The following is a 19,485-nucleotide window of genomic DNA, read 5'->3' on the forward strand; positions in this document are numbered from 1 at the left end:
ATGGCCAGTTATTTCTGGGTGTGGTGCTAAGTATCTGAACCCAGATTTGAGCCCCAGGTCTTCCCAACACTGGAGCCAGTGCTCTTACTCACTGAGCCATCTGGCTACACCTAAGCAATTGGGGTTAAGGAACTTGCTCAAGGTTACACAGCCAGGTGTCTCTGGGTGGGTGCTAAGTGTCTGAGCCCGAGATTTGATCCCCAGGTCATCCCGACACTGGAGCCAGTGCTCTTACTCTCTGTGCTACCTGGCCGCCCCAATATTACCTATTATTAACCTAGACAGAATCTTGCTTCTTCAAGAAACACAAGTTAGATCTTTGGGAAAAGTTTCAGATCAGTGGTCCATAAAGCCCAGTATTGTGGCTCCTACAAAAGCATCAAATGACATTTTGTAGGAACTATGTTTGTTCTTCATAGTCTTAATATGTGTTTGTTGAATTGCTGAATAAATCTCAAAAGTTTAAAAGGTTATTCTCTGAACAACCATGGATCCTCTTAATAATCTGCTAGGGATTTTACCTTCATAAATTTACTAAACCTTTCTTGAACTCATCTATGTCTTTAGGCTTCTTGAAGTAAAGGGATCTATAAGTATACTAGCCACTGTGTAAAATAACTTTTTTAAAATTTGCTATGAGTTTACCACTTCCTCTTTTCAAAGGATGAACCATACTTCTTGGCAGTGAAATTTTTGGTAAGAGCATCCATTTTATTTAGAAAGTTTCTAAAATTCTATCATAGAAATAAGCACTAATTTTTTAAGACATTTTGTTAGCAAAGTGAACAAAGTACTTGGAATCAGTTCAAATTCTGCTTCAGACATTTGCAACTTGTGTGACACTTAATTTTCTAATCTATAAACTAGGGATAATAGAACCTACCTCACAGAGTCGTTCTGAGGATCAAATTAGATAATATATGTAAAAAGTTTTGCAAACCTTAAAGTGCTATATAAAGGTTAGCTAGTATTACTGTTGTTATTAATAATCTGTCCTATCACTTTGATAATTTCTTTTCTCTGGACCGTCTCCTTTAACCTCCATGATGACAATAGGCAAGCCTGAACTTCCGAATCAACCTCCAGTCTCATATCTCCAAATGTCTTCAGGACATTTCTTCTTCTGTGTCACATCATGTCCTCAAACTCAATATAATGACCACTGAACTTATCTTCTCTCTTATGCCAACCTTGTTTATCAAATTCACATTTCTGCCCAATGAAATAATCAAGGATAGGAGGAGTTTCATTTCTGTACTTATTTTTCCACAGTAAGTACTTAACTTGAACTGCAGTCATTTTTGACTCTTTCTATTCAGAAAGGAAACTAGGTGATGCAGTGGATAGAGTGCCAGGCCTGAAGTCAGAACTCATCTTCTTGAGTTCAGATTTGGTCTCAGATTTTTACTAGTTGTGTAAGCATGGGCAAGTCACTTAACTTTGCTTCAATTTCCTCATCTTTAAAACAAACTGAAGAAGGAAATGGAAAACCACTTTAGCATCTTTGCAAAGAAAATCCCAAATGGAGTCACGAAGAATAGGACATGACTGAAATGATGGAACAACAAAAACCAAGGACAATAAGGTAATATCAATACAAAGCATATATGCACTAAATAGCATAGCATCCAAATTAACAGAGGAAAAGTTAAATGAGTTACAGGAAGAAAAAATAGTAAAACTATGCTAGTGGGGGACCTCAGCTTTCCCCTCAGATAGAGATAATTTTAATCCTAAATAAATAAGAAAGACACTGAGAATATGAATAGAATTTTAGAAGAGTAACATATGACAGACCTCTGGAGAAAAGTGAATAGAAATAGAAAGGAATATACCTTCTTCTCAGATGTACATGTCAGCTTCACAAAAACTGACCATGTATTGAAGCATAAAAACCTCACAAACAAATGCAAAAAGGTAGAAATACTAAATGCTTCTTTTTAGACTATAATTCAATAAAAATTACCTTCAATAAAGAGCTGTTGAAATGTAAATAAAAATTAATTAGAAATTTACTAATCTAATTCTAAAGAATGAGCCAGTCAAAGAACAAATCATAGAAACAATAAATAATTTCATTAAAGAGAATGACAGCAATGAGAAAACATACCAAAATTTATGAGATGCAACCAAAGTGGTTCTTGGGGAAAAATTATATCTCTAAAAGCTCATATCAATAAAAGAAACAAAAAACAGATCCATGAATTGGGCATGCAATTAAAAAAACTAGAAATATTACACATTAAAAGTCCCCAATTAAACACCAAATTGAAAATCCTGAAAATCAAAGGAGAGATTAATAAAACTGAAAATAAGGAAATCATTGAACTAACAAGCCGAACTAGAAACTGCTCTTATTAAAAACCCAACAAAATATATAAACTATTGGTTAATTTCGTAAAAGAAAACAGTAATAAAAATGAATATACTACTAATGAGTATGAAATTAAAGCAGTTATTAGGAGCTATTATAAATCTTAGAGACTCAATGAAAAAAACTAGTTGAAGCAATTAATCACTTCAACAAAGTTGCAGGATATAAAACAAACCCACATAAATCATCAAGATTTCTATATATTACCAACAAAGTCTAGTGCAAGAGATAGAAAGAGAAATTTCATTTAAAATAACTGTAGGTAATATAAAATTCTTGGAAGTCTAGCTGCCAAGACAAATTCAAGGACTATATGAATACAATTACCAAACACTTTTCACACAAATAAAGGCAGATAAAAAAAAATTGGAGAAATAGTAATTGTTCATGGAGTCGCTGTAATAAAAAGGACAATTCTACTTATATTAATTTATTAAGTGTAATACCAAACTATAAAAATTATTTTATATAAGCTAGAGGAAATTTTAAAAAATCATGCAGAAGAATAAAATGTCAAGAATATCAAGGGAATCAATGAAAAAATGTGAAGGAAGGTAGACTTAAGCAGTACCAGATGTCAAACTGTATCATAAAGTTGTAATCATGAGAACAATCTGGTAATGGGTAAGAAATAGAGAGATGGATCAGTGAAATAGATTAGGTACATAATACACAGAAGTAAATGACCATGGTAATCTAGTCTTTAATAAACCCAAAGACCCAAGCTCAGTATCTGACAAAAATTACTGGGAAAAGTGGAAAGCAATTCAACAGAATCTAGGTATAGACTAACATCTCACACCATAAACCAAGATAAAGCTAAAATGGGTACATGACTTAGACATAAAGGATGATATCATAAGCAAATTAATATGGAAAATTTAACATCTCAGATCTATGGATAAGAGAATAATCTACGACTAAACAAGAGGCAGAGAGGATTTACAGCAAGTAAAATGGATAATTTTGATTACTTTAAATTAAAAAGGTTTTTTATAAACTAAACCAATGCAGCCAATAATAGGAAAGCAAGAAAATTGGGGGGGGGGGGGAATATTGACAGCAAGGTTCTCTTATAAAGGCCTAATTCTCAAATATATAGAGAACTACATCAAATTTTTAAAATATTAGTCATTCCCCAAATGATAAATGGTCAAAGAATATAAAAAGACAGTTTTCAAAAGAAATCAAAACCATCTATTGTTATAGGAAAAAATGCTCTAAATCACTATTGATTAGAAAAATACAAATTACAACTCTGAAATATGAACTCACAGTATCAGATAGACTAATATGACAGAAAAGGAAAATAACAAATGTTGGCAGGGATATGGAAAATTAGGGACACTGGTACACTGTTGGTGGAATTTGTACTGGTCCAACCATTCTAGAGAGTAATTTGGAACTATGCTCAAAGAGCTATAAAACTACACATACCTTTTGACCCAGCAATACCACCACGGTATCTCAAAGAGATCAAAGAAAAAAGGAAAATGACTCATATCTACAAAAAATATTTATAGCAGCTCTTTTTTGTGGTGGCAAAGGATTGGAAATTAAGGGGATGCCATCAATTGGAGGATGGTTGAACTAGCTGTGGTATATAATTGTGTATATGAAATACTGAAATACTGTGCTGTAAGAAATAACAAACAAGATGGTTTCAGAAAAACTTGCGAAGATTTATATGAATTGATGGAAAATGAAGTGAACAGAACCAGGAAAACACTGTATGCAGTTACAATACTATTGTAATGATGATCAACTATGAATGGCTTAACTATTTTTTCCCCAGTTTATTTATTTATTTTTAGTTTTCAACACTCATTTCCACAAGATTTGGAGTTACAAATCTTCTCCCCGTCTTTCCCCTACCCCTCAACCCAAGATAGTGAGCCTACCAAATACCCCTTCCTCCATCTGTTCTCTTTTATATCCTCTCCCATCCCCCACTAACTTTCTAGTAGGACAAGATGCTTTTCTATACCCCAGTGCCTGTATATCTTATTTTCCAGTGGCATGTAAAAAAAATAATAATGATTTTTTAAACATTTGTTTTTAAAAGTTTGATTTCCAGATTCTTTCCCTTCTTCCCTCCTCACCCACCCCCACTGGGAAGACAAGCAATTCCATAAAGGTTGTACATGTGTAGTTATGCAGAACAGTTTCCATAGTAGTTATATTGTGAAAGACTAATTAAAATTCCCTCTAACCTATCCCGCCCCCACTTATTATTTTTTCTACTTTGACCCTGTCCCTTTACAAAAGTGTGTGCTTCTAACTTCCCCCCCCCCAACCTGCCCTCCCTTCTATCATCTCCCCTTCTTATCCCCTTCCCTCTTACTTTCCTGTAGGGTAAGATACCCAATTGAGTGTGTATGTTATTCCCTCCTTAAGCCAAATCCAGTGAAAGTAAGGTTGACCCATTCCCTTTCACCTTCCTGCTCTTCCCCTCCATTGTTGCCTTAGCTATTCTTAGCAATATTATGATGCAAGACATTTCTAAAGGATGGTTGATGAAAAATTCTGTCAATCTCCAGAGAAAGAAATGATGGAGTCTGAAAGCAGATTGAAGCATAAGTTTTTCACTTTTTGGGGGGCAACATAGATAATGTAGAAATGTTTTGCATGGTTTCACATGTATAATTAATATCACATTTATTGCCTTACTCAATGGGTGGGAGGGATGGAAGGGAGGGAATTTGGAATTCAGTTTTTTGGGTTTTTTTAATGAATGTTTAAAATAAATAAATAATTTTTAAGAAATAAGTCTAGCCTATTTTTTCCACTGTTCTTACAACAGTCTAGACTAATATCTTTTCAAATTAATATTAATACAATAGATTCTTAATTGGTCTCCTCACAGTCAAATCTTCATGTAGTCACTAAATTAATCTTAATATTACAAAACTTTCATTGTGTCATTCTGTAATGTTGAGAGAATTTAAAGTTCTTCCCTGTCCCTGTAGTGCCAATGCAATATGCATAGCACCAATGATCACTATAAATATACCAGTATAGTGCTCTATCACAAAATATAACAGACTCTCCATATAGAAGAAAGAAGCAAAACATTTATTCAGACACCAGAAAACCAAATCCCCAAACCAGTAAACCAATTCTATCATAGTAGCAAAAAAGTTAATAAGCCAAAACAGCACAGAGAGCCACATCATTCTTTAGCCTTTCCACAAACCAATATAAGATCAATATTTGCACACAAGCCTATCTATCTCACTCAGAAGTATCCTCTCCTCCCAACCATCTAGCTTGCTCTGACTCCCAGATTCCTGTGGGCTCTGCTCCACCTTTTAGCAAACTCCTCTCACCACAAGCTCCATATGATTACATTCAGCCTATTAGGGGACAGAGTTTATTTTAGGAGCAGGAAAGGTCTTCAAATTCCCTTAGGCTTATTAAGGGACAGGGAAGATCTTCAAATTCCCATTACCATTACAGCCCCTTAATAGGCCCATGTGCTCTGCTTTGAGCTTTGTCCCCGACCACAACTGAGTCACATGGAGCTCAATGTGGGAGGAGTGTGCCCAACAGAGCATAAGCAGAGAATAGGAACAGGTGAAGTAGAAGTGGGAGAGAGAGGTGAAGCTGAGAGAGAGAGAAGAGGCAGAGCAGCTAGTGTGGGTGAAAGAGGAGCATTTTGCCTGGGGGAGCTTGTTTGTGGGAAGGCCTGACAGAGGAAAGGCTTGGGAATGACAGTGTTCTTTGCACTGGTAGTGTGTACCAACTTCTTCATTACCATGTAGGATTTGAATAGGTAGGTATATGAATAAATATCTTGGTTTTGTTTTTGAAGAAGAGAGTCTGTTATCTCTTGCAATTCAAACCTAGAAATACACCTGCATATTCACAGCAGCTCCTGTGGGTATCACACTGGCAATATATATTCCTGTTCATGAAAGACCACTAGGTTTCTCCATTTCCCACAATATCAAGACTTGTAATTTTCATTTCAACATTCAAAGCATATCAGAACTTAACACCTTACTAATCCATCTCTTCCTCTGACTTCTTTCTTATGTATATCCTCTCCTCTAGTCAAGCAAATATCTTCCCTATACATGGCATGTGTTTTCACATCTTTTGGCTTTACTGGTACCATTCTCCTTTATGAATTGCCACCTCTCCTCCTCTCCTTTTTGTTTGAATGGTTCCATGATCTCACTGACATAGTTATTCCCTTCACTGTTCACAACCCAACTCACACCTTTTTTCATCCTTTGTAATTTTCCATGTCCTTTCACAAGGCCTCCACAGAGAATTTACACCTCAAAGATGAAGCATTCCTCTAAGTCTTCTATCATTTACTAGTTACCAACTAGTAAGATACCAACTAAGTACTGCAGTGCATACATCTGTGGACCTAGAGCGAGGATGACCTGAGTTCAAATTCAGCCTTAGAGACTTACTAGCTGTGTGATCCTAGTCAAGTAACTTAATCTGCATCACTTTCCTCAACTGTAAAAAAGGGGAGGGGGGAATAACAATAGTATCTATCTCCCAGAATAGTTGTAAGGATCAAAGGAGATGATACTTGTAAATACTTATCAGAGTAAAGTAATGGGAATGGGAATTTGAAGATCTTCCTTGTCCCTTAATAGGCCTAAGGGAATTTGAAGATCTTCCCTGCCCCCTAATAGGCCGAATGTAATCACATGGAGCCTGTAGTGGGAGGAGTTTGCTGAAGGGTGGAGCAGAGTCCACAGGAAGCTGGGAGTCAGAGCAGATAGACTGAGGGAGGAGAGAGGATCCAGGAAAGAAGACAACTAAGCTTGTGAGTGTTTGTGGGAAGGTTAAAGGATGGTGTGGCTTCCTGCTGTGTTATGGTATATTAACTTCTTTGTTGTTATAATGGATTTGGCTTTCTGGTGTTAGGATTTGGCTCTCTAGTGTCTGAATAAATGTTTTGCTTCTGTCTTCTATATGGAGAGTCTATTAGATTCTGTGATTTAGAATTATGCCAGCACATTCATAGTTGCCATTGGTGCTGTGAATATTGCGTTGACACTACAAGTACCTGGCACATAGTAGGTACTTAATAAATGCTTCTTTCCTTTTTGTCCTTTTGTTTAAAAAATCTATTGTTCCTCCATCCCACCCCCTATTCTGATCTTACATTTTTCTCTTATTGGCATCTTTTATGCCATCTCTTAAGTACAGATTATCATCATTATAGGGTTAACTCATTTATGACCATCACAGGCCCCTTTACTGCCTCTTGGATCATATGCAATTTTCTATCTTCAGAGATTACAATACTCCATGATTCACAGCAGTAAAACTCCTTGAGGCTACTTCATTTTTGTCTTTGTCCCTAGTGTTTAGCATATAGTAAGGTGCTTAGTAAATACTTGTGTATCGACTGCTTGATTGACCAGGAGAGCAATGGGAGAATACTGGTATTCAAAAAAACATGAGGTTTTGTGTCAGGGTATAATCTCAGATGGCTAAAACAAAAAGAGCTGAGCAATTTTCCAAAAGCAACACAACCAACTCAATTTCTTCTATTTGATTCTGGGCCAGTTCATTATTGCTCTACAATGCATGTCCAAGACGTGTGAACTGATGGGTTAACTCAACGGCTTTACCATCTCAGTGCAAATCACAGTCCGCTGTGTTTCATCCATCTGGTTTTTGTGCATAGATAATTATATCCTTGTTTTCCATTCTGCTGCACCTGTTTTCGACTTCTCTATCATTTCCCCAGTAACCTCATCATTGGGAAATCTTATCATCCTGTAAGATCCAATTGGCCCTGGTACTCATACTTCATCAGTACTCTTTGTCTTTCTAAGTGAAAGGAGAAGTCATGAACTCCTCAGCCTCCATTTAAGGACAGACCTCTCCTCAATTCCTACCTGGCTGAACTAATTTTGGACTTCTTTGACTTTTCCTCTATGCCTCCCAACCAACGTACCTTCTCCACCTCCTTTTCCTCCTCCTTTCAGCTTTTTTTCCGTGTGTTGTCTTCTCCCATTAGATTGTAAGTTCCTTGAGGCTAAGCACTACTTCTCTTTTTCAAATATGCATTCCCATCACTCAGCATGGTGCCTGACACAAAGAAGGCACTTAATAAAAATTGACTGGCTACTGATTATTAAACCCATCTCTTTGGGGGCCTTGGGGATCTGACTGAGGAGGCCTAATCTATTAAGGTTGTCACTAAAATCAGCATCATATCATCCAGCAGCAGGAGCATCCAGAGAAGTAGCCAGCTATAGGAGATGCCATTCCATCTGAACAACTTTAGTGAACATATATTTTTTGTGTTTTATGCTGCACTGGATAATGCTAATTAGAGGAGCATTGATCAGTTATATCTGTAGTTACCCTAATTAAGAAATCTTGTCTGATCTTAACACACTCTTGGGAGGAATCTTATGGATGAGAGTCTTTAAGGGAGTATTTCACTCTATGGAGTTAAATGGTATTTTGTTTTTAATAATGAACAAAAATTAAACACAATGGGATTTTGTATTCTCTGTACCAGTGGTTCTCAAAGTGTGATCCAAGGACCATCAGAGTCCCCAAGATACTTTTCAGGGTCCACAAGACCAAAACCATTTCCATAATAATACTAAGATTTTATTGCTTAATAAATGCTCTTCTCATTTCCAATTATATATCCACATGATTTGCCGGATTTTTTCCACATACTACAACCAAAACAACATATTGAAACAGACTGAATGCAAAAGCAGATACAAGAATGCAGGTGTCTTTTATTAAGGCAGACATTAAAGAGATTAGCAAAATCATGTAAAACAATGTCTCTTCTCACTAGATTTGTTTTTGTTTTGAAAATATGGATTTGGGGGGAGTAAAATGTGATTTATGTTAACATGTAACTGTTTTATTAATAATATTTTAGATAACTGATAAGTATTTTAAAATTGTATCCATTTTAATTTCTAATATGGTAAATATCAATTGATATAATCCATACAAACAAAAGCTATTTGCAGTTCTCAATAATTTTTAAGAGTATAAAACTATCTTGAGACCAAAAAGCTTTAGAACTGCTGCTCCCCACCCTTCAGAAGCAGTGTGGCACTTTAAGTACTGTCTGTGGTACATGGTGGCTTTGTGATCAGACCTCATACAACGTCCCAGTGACCCAGGGAGCATTCTACAATTTTATGTTACAGAGGAGTTGCTGACCTCCCCAAAAGGCTCCTCACACCAATAAAATTGTGAGTCTAGATATTTTTTTAAATCTTCAAAAACCTTCTACCCTTTCCAGAGTTGAACAATCCACAAGTATTGCACACTACACATATCTTAACAAAGATAGAATCTTTTTTGAAAGACTGAGTACATTAAGTTCCTCCTGCTTATTTGCCCCCCTTGAAGAATACTAATAGATTAGTTGGTCAGGAAACCACGTTGCTTTAACATCATAGCTTATCTTCATTTAAGTAATCATTGATCTTACTTTTTGTTAGAGAACACACCAGAGAGAGAAGAGAAATTTACCAATCTCGGTTCTCCCCTGAAATTCTTTTCATGGATATCACAGTCACAATCTACAGCTAATTCATCCATCTATTAACTGATTCAGCAAATTCAACCCGACATTTTAGTCAACTGTTCCACAATTTCACCTTTGAGTTTCTTCAAAACTCCTGTGTAAGTGACATCTGACCCTAGTGATTTATTACCATCTGGCTTGTCAATTAGGTTTAGAACACCCTGTGTACTTGAGCATTGTTTGATCTAATGCCTCTCGACTCATCTGCTTTAAAAGACAAATTGGGATCATAAATCTTCCAAATGCTTTCCTTGGCCAAAAGTTTCAATTTCACAGTACAAGTTCTACTAAGCAATTTACATGTAATTATCCAAGAGAAAGAGTACCCTGGGTGCACTAGAAGGAGTCACAAGAATACAGTGCATTCAGCCTCTCTGGAGAGGCCAAGGGGCCTTGAGTGAATTGACATTGTTAAAGCTATACAGAATCCCATCAAAACAGCACTGAGTCTCCAGAGATCCTGAATGTGAGTGGGAACAGTGGGAAAGGAAAGTTGGGATGGATGCAACAGCTACTGCAGAGGCAGAATCTACACTATTTTGCATAGGAAGATTCTGACCATGATCCACAACTGTACATTCAAGAGAGAAACTTCTACACAAGAAAACATCAAAAAGTTTAATTGATGGTAATAAGATTATTAGAATTAAATTTCTTTTAAGGGCCTACCCTTACTAGTTGCTATGCAACATTAGCTAGAGCAGAGAAACCTGCAGGATCAGGGAACCTAAGAAGACACCAGAAAGAGGGGACAACTGGATAAACATTAAAAAATACATAACATAAGCTAAGTGGAGAATGTTGTGATGCATACAAAGAGGCAGCCATGGTGCAATGGAGAGAGAACTGCCCAGGTCTAGGCCCCACCTCTGACATATTGGGCATGTCCTTTGTGAACCCCTGGGCAGGTCAGGCAATAAGCATTTATTAAGTACCTGTGATGGGCCAGGTACTGTGCTAAGTGCTGGGGAGATAAAGAAAGACAAAAAACAAAACAGACCCCACTCTCAAGAGGCTCAGTCTTGTGAGGGAAACAACTATGTACAAACAAGTTATATACAGACTATATTGGAAATAATCAACAAAGGGAAGGCATTGGAGTTAAGAGAGATCAGGAAAGGCTTCCTGTAGACGGTGAGATATTAGCTGGAGCTTGAGGGAGGCCAGAGAAGGCAAGAGGTGGAGGTGGGAAGGGAAGGCAGTCTCCAACAGTAAGCTGAAGAGAAGATGCTGGCCTGGATAGATAAAGGGAGTGTGCCCATCCAGGAGTTCCAAATATTAACTAAAACCACAGATACAGTCACTATTCTAAGTCCTAGCCCTCTCTCTATCTCTATACAAAGATTAAGCATACAGTATGAGGTGGTGAGGAGAAGCAACATGGTAGAATGGGGAGAGGTTGGTGTCGAAGTTAGGAAAACCTGCATTCGAGGTCCGCCTCTGATATGTAGTGACCCAGGATAAGTCATCAGTTGCTGATCTTCACTGATGGAGTGAGTGAGTTTGAGGGTACAGGGGTAAGAGACAGTGGTGACTAGGTTGAGGACAGTCACCTCTCTTTCCACAGGGACATGTTTGGCATCCAATTATTGAATCATAAAGGCACCTTAACTCCCTTGACCTGTCAAAATTTCAAAAGAAGCAGGAAATAGAACATGGTGGAAATAAGGGGAATTAAACATTCTTGCATTTTCCATAGATGGAGGGATTCAGGTTGGACAGATTGTCATTCACTGGTCACCCACTGACCACCCAGCCTCCCTAACACTCAGCTCTACCTCGTGAAAAAAAAAATCAAGAAACAGATAGAAAGGAAAAAAAAAAACCTTGGACTCATAATTGAAAGACATTAATGAAAAATTAGAAAGAGTTGGCTTCTCAGCTACATGGTACAGATCATGCAAAGGATTGAGCTTTTCTTTCATGGGTTTCATGAAAAAATAAGGGATGTGATTTTCCTAGAAGGGAACGTAGATGACATCTAGCACAACTTACACCTAGTAAAGAGACCCCATTACAACCTATCTGATAGATGGTAACCAAACCTCTTCTGGAAGATGGTGTCTAATGTGAGGGAGACCCATTGCCTCCCTAAGCAATCCACTCTACCAGTAATAGCTGTCATTGGGAAGAAGTTTTTCCTTACATCAAACTGTCCCTGCTTTGCATTTCCCACCCATTGTTTGAAATTCTAGACCAAACAGAGTAAGTATAAGTACTTTTTCCATATGAGGGCCTTTCATATTCTTAACAATATCAATTCTGTCTTCCCTTGAGCCTTCTCTCCTCTGGTTTAGACATTCATGATCCCTTCAATTAATTGGAAGCCCATGACCATTTTGGTTGTTCTCCTCTGGATGCTTTCCAGCTTTTCAGGGTCTTTCCTCATATAGACTGTAAGTTCCTTGGGGGCAAGTACTGTTTCATTTTTGTCTTTGTGTTACAAATGCCTAGCACATAGTATGTCAAGCCAACAAGAGTTTGTTAAGTACCTACTATGTTTCAGCCACTGTGCCAAGTAATGGGTATACAAAAACAAAAGGCAAAAACAATCCCTGCCCTCAAGGAACTTACATTCTAAAGGGGAATAACACGCAAACAAGTATACATATATCAGATATATACAGGATAAATTTGAGGCAATCTCTATAGGAAGGCACTAGCAGTGAGGAGGGACAGGTCATAGGTGTTTAATAAATGTTTACTGGTTGAAAAGGAAAAAAAAAAGAAGTGAGGGGAAGTGAGAAGAAAAATGTGAGGGGCATGAAGAAGAGTAGTCACATGACAATAACTCCTTTCCTAAGAACTCCTGGAGAAAAGTAGATAAGATAACAAGGAAGCATTTACCACAGCAAAGTAGGTGCATTTAGTATCTGCACAGTATCTTTGCAATCATAGAAAAATACAGCAAGATCTGGCACATGGGAATCTCATCTGAACACAAGCTTCCTCACTTCCCACTTGTGGCAGGATCCCAACAGCAAAGTACTGTTAGAGGTGACGGACCCCACAGGCCACCTCGGTTGCCATTGCAATTAGATACTGGAAGGAAAGGAAAAAGCTTCTTGGCAGTTAAAGCCTGCTAGAAAATATAAATTTAGAATTTCTCAGAAGTAGAACAAAGGTGCAAATAACTAATAGACCTATAGGTAAATTAGGTAGCACCTCAGAAAGAAAAGTTTTGAAAATGCAGGCAAAGGAACTCAGTCCTATAGCTATATTGTCATGAGAAAATGGTGGACAGAACAGTTTAGCAGATCTAGGGACTAGAGTGGATGGAATGTAAGAAAATGAAATAACTGAAAGACTTTCCTTATCTGTGGAGCCCAGATTTAATAACAGGACCATGACATTTTTAAGTCTGATGATGGCAATAACTTGATTTAGCTATTATTAACTTATCTTCTATCTTTCTGTTTACTCCCTCCCTCCAAAGTAAGAAATATGGTTAACTTGTAAAAGTGGGGAGGGGACTGGACATGAAAGCCTTGAGGCAGATTTGGAGAATTATCTATTACCTTCCTTTCCTCTCATTCCTCTTCCCCACCCTTACTGTCTTCCAATGCAATCAATTGACTAAAATTTCTCTCTCCAAGATTACCTATAATTTAACCACCAAATCCAGTGGGAGTTTTTTCTTAATTCTTATTCTCCTTCAGTACTTTGTAGCTTTTTACATGTCAACAATCCCCTCCCACTGACTATTCTTTCCTACAATAATGTTCTTTCTGGCTCTCCTCCTACCAAACAGACCATTCTTTCTCAGTCTCTTTTGTTGGACCATCACTTTGCACCTGCCAATTTATTTGGGTATCTTCCCCAAAATGTACTACACCCTTATCTCTTTCTACCCTCTGCCTTTGTGGCAGAACAATTGTGATTGTTCCCTTGTGTTCAATTATCTTCTCTATAGAGACGACTTCCAAATCCACATATATGGCCCTAGTCTTTCTTTAATTCCAACTTACTGCTGGACATTTCCACTAGAATGTCCCATAGGCATCTCAAACTCAACATACCCCAAAATGAAACTGATCATGTTTTTTCTAAATCCTACCTCTCCAAGGTGGCTTATTCATGTTGGTGTCAAGACCATTCTTACACTCCCATAGGTTCATCATAGCCTGGCTATTCCTGACTCATCCCTTCTATCACCCCCTTTCTCATCATCTTCTCACTCCCACAGCCACCATCCCTAATCGACACCCCTATCACCTCTTGTCTGGATTATTATAATGGCCTCCTGATTATTCTTTGGACTCCCAGGCCCACATACAGCAGGCACACTGTTTTGTACTTCATAGGAATTTAATCAACATCTGTTGATTTGTAAAAGGGAATGAGCATTTATATAAGTGCCTACTATGTGCTAGGCACTATACTAAACCCTTTACAAATAATCTCATTTGATCCTCACAACAACCTTGAGAAACAGGTGCTGTTATTATCCCCATTTTACAGTTGAGGAAATTGAGGCAGAGAAAGGTTAAGTGACTTGCCCAGTCTCACTGTAACTAAGTGTTGAGGGTTGGGTTTGAACTCGGATCTTCCTGACTGTAAGTAGTGTCACCTATCTGCCTCTGTACCATCCAGCTGCCTGAATTAAATTGACATAATAGAGAATGTGATCAACAAAAGAATAAAAAAGCTACAAGTACAGACTAAGAGCAGAGCAACAATAGTAAGGGCCCAGATGAGATTTTGTGGCAAGAATTCGTAGTAGAAGAAACCAGTGTCTATGAAATCAGAATGTTCAGGGAAGATATTTTTTAATAAGAAAGGGTCTTCTAAGACCTTCATTTAAATTAGATCTTTTTCTCCCACTCTAAATGAGCAGATGTTCTGCCAATCTCATACAGGTATTCTCTCCAACTTGTCAGAGCTGTTTGGAAGCTATAAAAGCATCCAAAGGGTAACAAAACTCCAACTGGTGTGTGTGTGTGTGTGTGTGTGTGTGTGTGTGTGTGTGTGTATACACAGGCAAACAATTTTTTTTTGGCCTGAACCACTGATTTCATTGGTACTAAGGAACTCCAAAGAAAAATCTTTTACTGATGAAAATCAGTTCAATACCTGCTCTGCAATTGACAGTATTACTACTAAATACATACACCTATGAACATATAGTCATATATATTTATGTGTGTGTTCATTTACTTATTTCTGTACAGTGCATGAGAAGTGGCCTGGTATTGTGGACAGAATGAAAACATAGAGTCAAGACACAAAGACTCAAATCCCTCGTTTGTTATTTATTAACTAAGTGGTCATAGGTCAAGAAATGAATAGTCCCTCAGAGTCTCAGCTTTCTTATCTGATAAATGGGGATAAAAATGCTGGCATGACCAACCCCTAATGGTGATTATGAAGAAAGAATTTTGCCAATCTCAAACTATTTTATAAATGAGGGTTGATATCAGGCCTTTAATAAACATAACCTGACTTGACATTACATGTAATATGAGTGACTGTCTCAAACAGATTTAAATTAAGATTTTTTCTGTTAACATCCTCAATGAATTCTTCAGAAACCAGAATTCTCCATATGTTAAGCGGAGCCAAGTGATGTATGTATATGCTCTTTCTCCAAATTGTCCTTTTCACACTGAGTGAATAAGCCATGCAACAGAATTCAGTGTGAAAAAATCTTTAGGACTAGAGAAAGAATGCAAAGAACCACCCAGTTCTGTGGCAAGCCCTCAAGTCAGTAGGCAACCCCACTGAGAGTCTTTTAAAGACTGTTTCCAAACCTAGTTCGGTTTCATTTCCCTGTACTGCCTTCCCCAACCCCCAGAGATCAACATTAGCAATGCCTGGTGGTGAAGAGCAATTACTTTTTATCTTCATATTTCCATGACCAAGCATGTTCCACTGCACAGAGTAGGTGTTAAATGTTTATTGCACTGAATTAAATCTAGTTGCTTGCCAAATGTGGACCTACTTTCAACCCCCCAAAAATGAGGAGATGGGTCAAAGTAGTCTTAAGATACTCATGGAAAAGCATTCATTTTCATAGGCCCTCTATCTGATCCATATGAGAGACAATAAAGGCTCCCAGGTCAAATGACAGCTTTGATTAGTTTACAGGAGATTCCTAATCTTCATGTTTTACAGTATCATCTGCTGCAAGAAATACATATTCCAGCCTGAAAATTCCAGATGTTTGAGGCTTCAGGTTACATAAAGTCAATTAGTTCCTTTAATCTAACCATTTAATTCATTATATCTATTATTAATAAACTGTGTACATTAAGTTTACCTAGAATTAATTATATCCTTCTTAGACTTCCATTAGTTATATGTCTAAAAAGATTCGAAGGGTAATTGATAACTCCAATATTTTCATATGTCAAAAACTGCATGATTTATACAACCAAATGCAGGTACTTCAATAACTAAAGTCATGTTTAACTGACTATGAAGCAAAGACAAAGGTAACCAATGAAACAGATTAAAATGAGAAATAAATAAACTTGCTATTATCCAAAAGTAACTGTGGGGTACCACAAAAAGGATTAGATTTTGGAGTCAAGACCTGCATTCAATTCCCATGGTTACCACTTCAACAAGTAACTTGACTACTTTGTGCCTCAGTTTCTTTCTCTGCAAAATGGAGTAATAACACCTATACTTATGATCTTAACAAATGCTTGATGATTATTAACAGCATGTTGAGTTTACAACATGGTTTTGAAGATCAAATGAGATCATCAATCAATAAATTAACAAGCATTTATCAATCCAACATAGCAAGTAACTAACATGTATGTATTAATTGCCTACAATGTGCCAGGGATCATGCTAAATACTACGGATAAAAAGACATGAGTAAAATGAGCCCTTCCTGGAACTTACTTCATCTGGAAGTAGGAGCTTCATCATGGAAAGAACTCTGAATTGTACTGTATTAGGTAGATGTCATCCATTAATCATCATCATCGATAGTACCATTATTAACAGAAGTTTCATTTTGGAAAAGAAATGCAGGAAGAGGATAGGAAACAACAAAAACAAAAACCTAGAAGTAGTTGACACAATGGCATGATGAAGACAGCCGTCCAGGGATCCATGAGATTTGTTCAATGGAATTGGGGGACAGGAAGCAACTTCCAGATCCACCTTCCCTGCTCCAGATGTGAAATAAATTCCAATATTTTTCATCATTCATTTGTTTGGGAGGCATCACTTTGCACAGCCCTCCCTCACTTAAATCAAATTCACTAGAATGTCATGGAATCACCTCCCTGACGTCATGGTCTGCTTCTGGAATGAAGGATGAACAACAGTTTCTGTGACTTGAAATAATTCATCTTTGCTCAGTGGAATCGACAAATGAACCTTTCATAGGGAACCCTTGGAGGACTTTGGAACTTCTGTTAGGAAAAAATAAACCAAGGACACTGTGACTCAAGGATTCTCTTCAAGACAAAGAGACCATGCTTCCTGATTCTGGATCTTGGGGCAGAGCCAAGATGGCGGAGTAGAAACAGGACTTCTGTGTGGCTCCAGCTTCCACCACCTCCAATATATGTAAAAAATTACTCTAAACAAACTTTAGAGCTACAGAACCCACAAAGTGACAGAGAGAAACAAATCTCTCACTGAAGGAAGCCAGGCAGGAAGGATCCATTGCAACTTGTTGGAAGCTGAGGCCAGCCCCTCAGTGAGCTTGTGGTGTTAGCCCCAGGGTGGCCCTGACCAACTGAGGCTGGAGGGGGATTTCAAACTTCCCAAGAGCAAATCACTAGCAGCTGTAGCCATTTCCATACTTCTCAATCCACAAATGCCAAAGACAAAGGTCAGTGTGGAACTTTGTTCAAACAGGGGGAGCATGGTCTGGCTGCTGCCCCAAGATCAAGAAGCAGAGGAGGCTCAGTGGCTGCAGCTGCTGCCATGTGGCTGTTTCCTGTGCTCCTGGGCTGCAGATTATAGAGGGACCAAGCGACCATTCAGAGGGTAAAAAAAAAAGAGAGAGACAAGGGAAAACTATTACAATAGAAGGGATGAGCAGGAAGGTGAAAGGGAATAGGACAACCTGATTCTCATTGAATTTGGCCTAAGGAGGAAATAACACACACTCAACTGGGTATCTTACCCTATAAGAAAATAGGGGGGTTAGGGATAAGAGGGGAGATGATAGAAGGGAGGGCAGATTGGGGGAGAGGGTAGTTAGAAGCAAACATTTTTTAAAAGGGATAGGGTCAAAGGAGAAAATAGAATAAGTGGGGGGTGGGATAGGATGGAGAGAAATATAGTTAGTCTTCCAAAATATAACTACTATGGAAATGATTTGTGTAACTACACATATACAATCTATTTTGAATTGCTTATCTTCCCAGTAGGGGTGAGTGAGGAGGGAAGAAGGGAAAAAAAATCTGGAACTCAAAGTTTTAAAAACAAATGTTGAAATATTGTTTTTTTACATGCAACTGGGAAATATGATATACAAGTACTTGGATATAGAAACCCATCTTGCCTTACTAGAAAGTTAGGGGTACAAAGGGGGAGGATATAAGAGAGAACAGATTGGGGGAAGGGGTATTCAGTAGGCTTGATATTTTGGCGTGGGTGGGTAGGGGAAAGACAGGGAGAGAAAAAATTGTAACTCAAAATCTTGTGGAAATGAATGTTGAAAACTAAAAATAAATAAATTAAATTTTTTTAAAAAAGAAGCCATACAAAATTATTCAGGAGAAGCAAAACATACCTTCTGGGGGGGTCCCAACACTGCTCCCAAGACCTAAAATGGACATTGAATGGTTTCTGGGCTCTAGCATCACCGCAGACTCCTGCCCCCTTTCCCAGTGGGGCACTTTGACAGGTTCCAGATGAACATTCTCCAAACCATCATCTACCAGGTTCCGGTACATAATTTGGATGGCCTCTTCTAGATTTTTGGAGCCACTCAGTCTAGGTCCAACAGTGTCAACCAAAAGTGCCAGTCTCTCATAGGATCTGTTCTGGGCTTTGCCACACACAGCAAGATCTACAATGGCCTTAGCAACTTCTTGGTAGCCTGCTATTTCTTCCTTTATTTTTCCAAATATCTTCAAGGGGCCAACATCTTCAAACACAGCCCTCCCAGAACATGAAGATAAAAGATGAAGTATACCCATCAAAAGGAAGATGAGAGGAGTGATCATCTTTCTCTACTGTGAGAACCTAGGGAAAAAAAAGAAAAATCCACATGTGGGAAACAATCTAATTGCCAATCAACCAGACTATATTTCTAGAGAGAGCAGAGAAGAGTTTCCTAAAGAGAAAGATGCACTATGGTGTTGTCACACGAAAAAATGTTACAAAGAACTCAGGACAAAGACATTGGATTCCAAACTGAAATATCAAGATTAGAACAAAGGGCACTTAAACTATAGGGAGAAGATGGTGATTTTAGGTCATTTTACTTTGGATGTACAGATTTGCTGAAGTGGAAAAGTTACATGAAAGGTAAATTAGATGGCAATTGTTCACTTTACAAAGAAATTAGCTATAGGAAGCCTTTCAATCAGTCAGTGAATAAGCATTATCACATGCCTACAAGTGTTTATCATGTATGTTGAAC

General features: G+C 37.8%; 1 protein-coding gene and 1 long non-coding RNA gene across 4 annotated transcripts in view; one reads left to right on the plus strand and one right to left on the minus strand.

Moving 5' to 3' along the window:
- LOC138160090 (uncharacterized) overlaps positions 1–19,485 on the plus strand; it is an 811,791-nt gene that overhangs the window by 628,466 nt on the left and 163,840 nt on the right. The window lies entirely within an intron of this gene.
- The window catches only part of CPQ (carboxypeptidase Q), a 545,251-nt gene that overhangs the window by 514,447 nt on the left and 11,319 nt on the right, over positions 1–19,485 (minus strand). The window contains 1 exon segment of the mRNA XM_069086586.1: positions 18,631–19,085. Coding sequence (XP_068942687.1) covers positions 18,631–19,066 — 436 coding nt within the window. The 5' untranslated portion in view covers positions 19,067–19,085.

Source organism: Petaurus breviceps, unplaced genomic scaffold, assembly GCF_028583685.1.
Source record: "Petaurus breviceps papuanus isolate PSGF00001 unplaced genomic scaffold, PetGlider_PUasm1.0 179, whole genome shotgun sequence".
Taxonomy (NCBI): domain Eukaryota; kingdom Metazoa; phylum Chordata; class Mammalia; order Diprotodontia; family Petauridae; genus Petaurus; species Petaurus breviceps.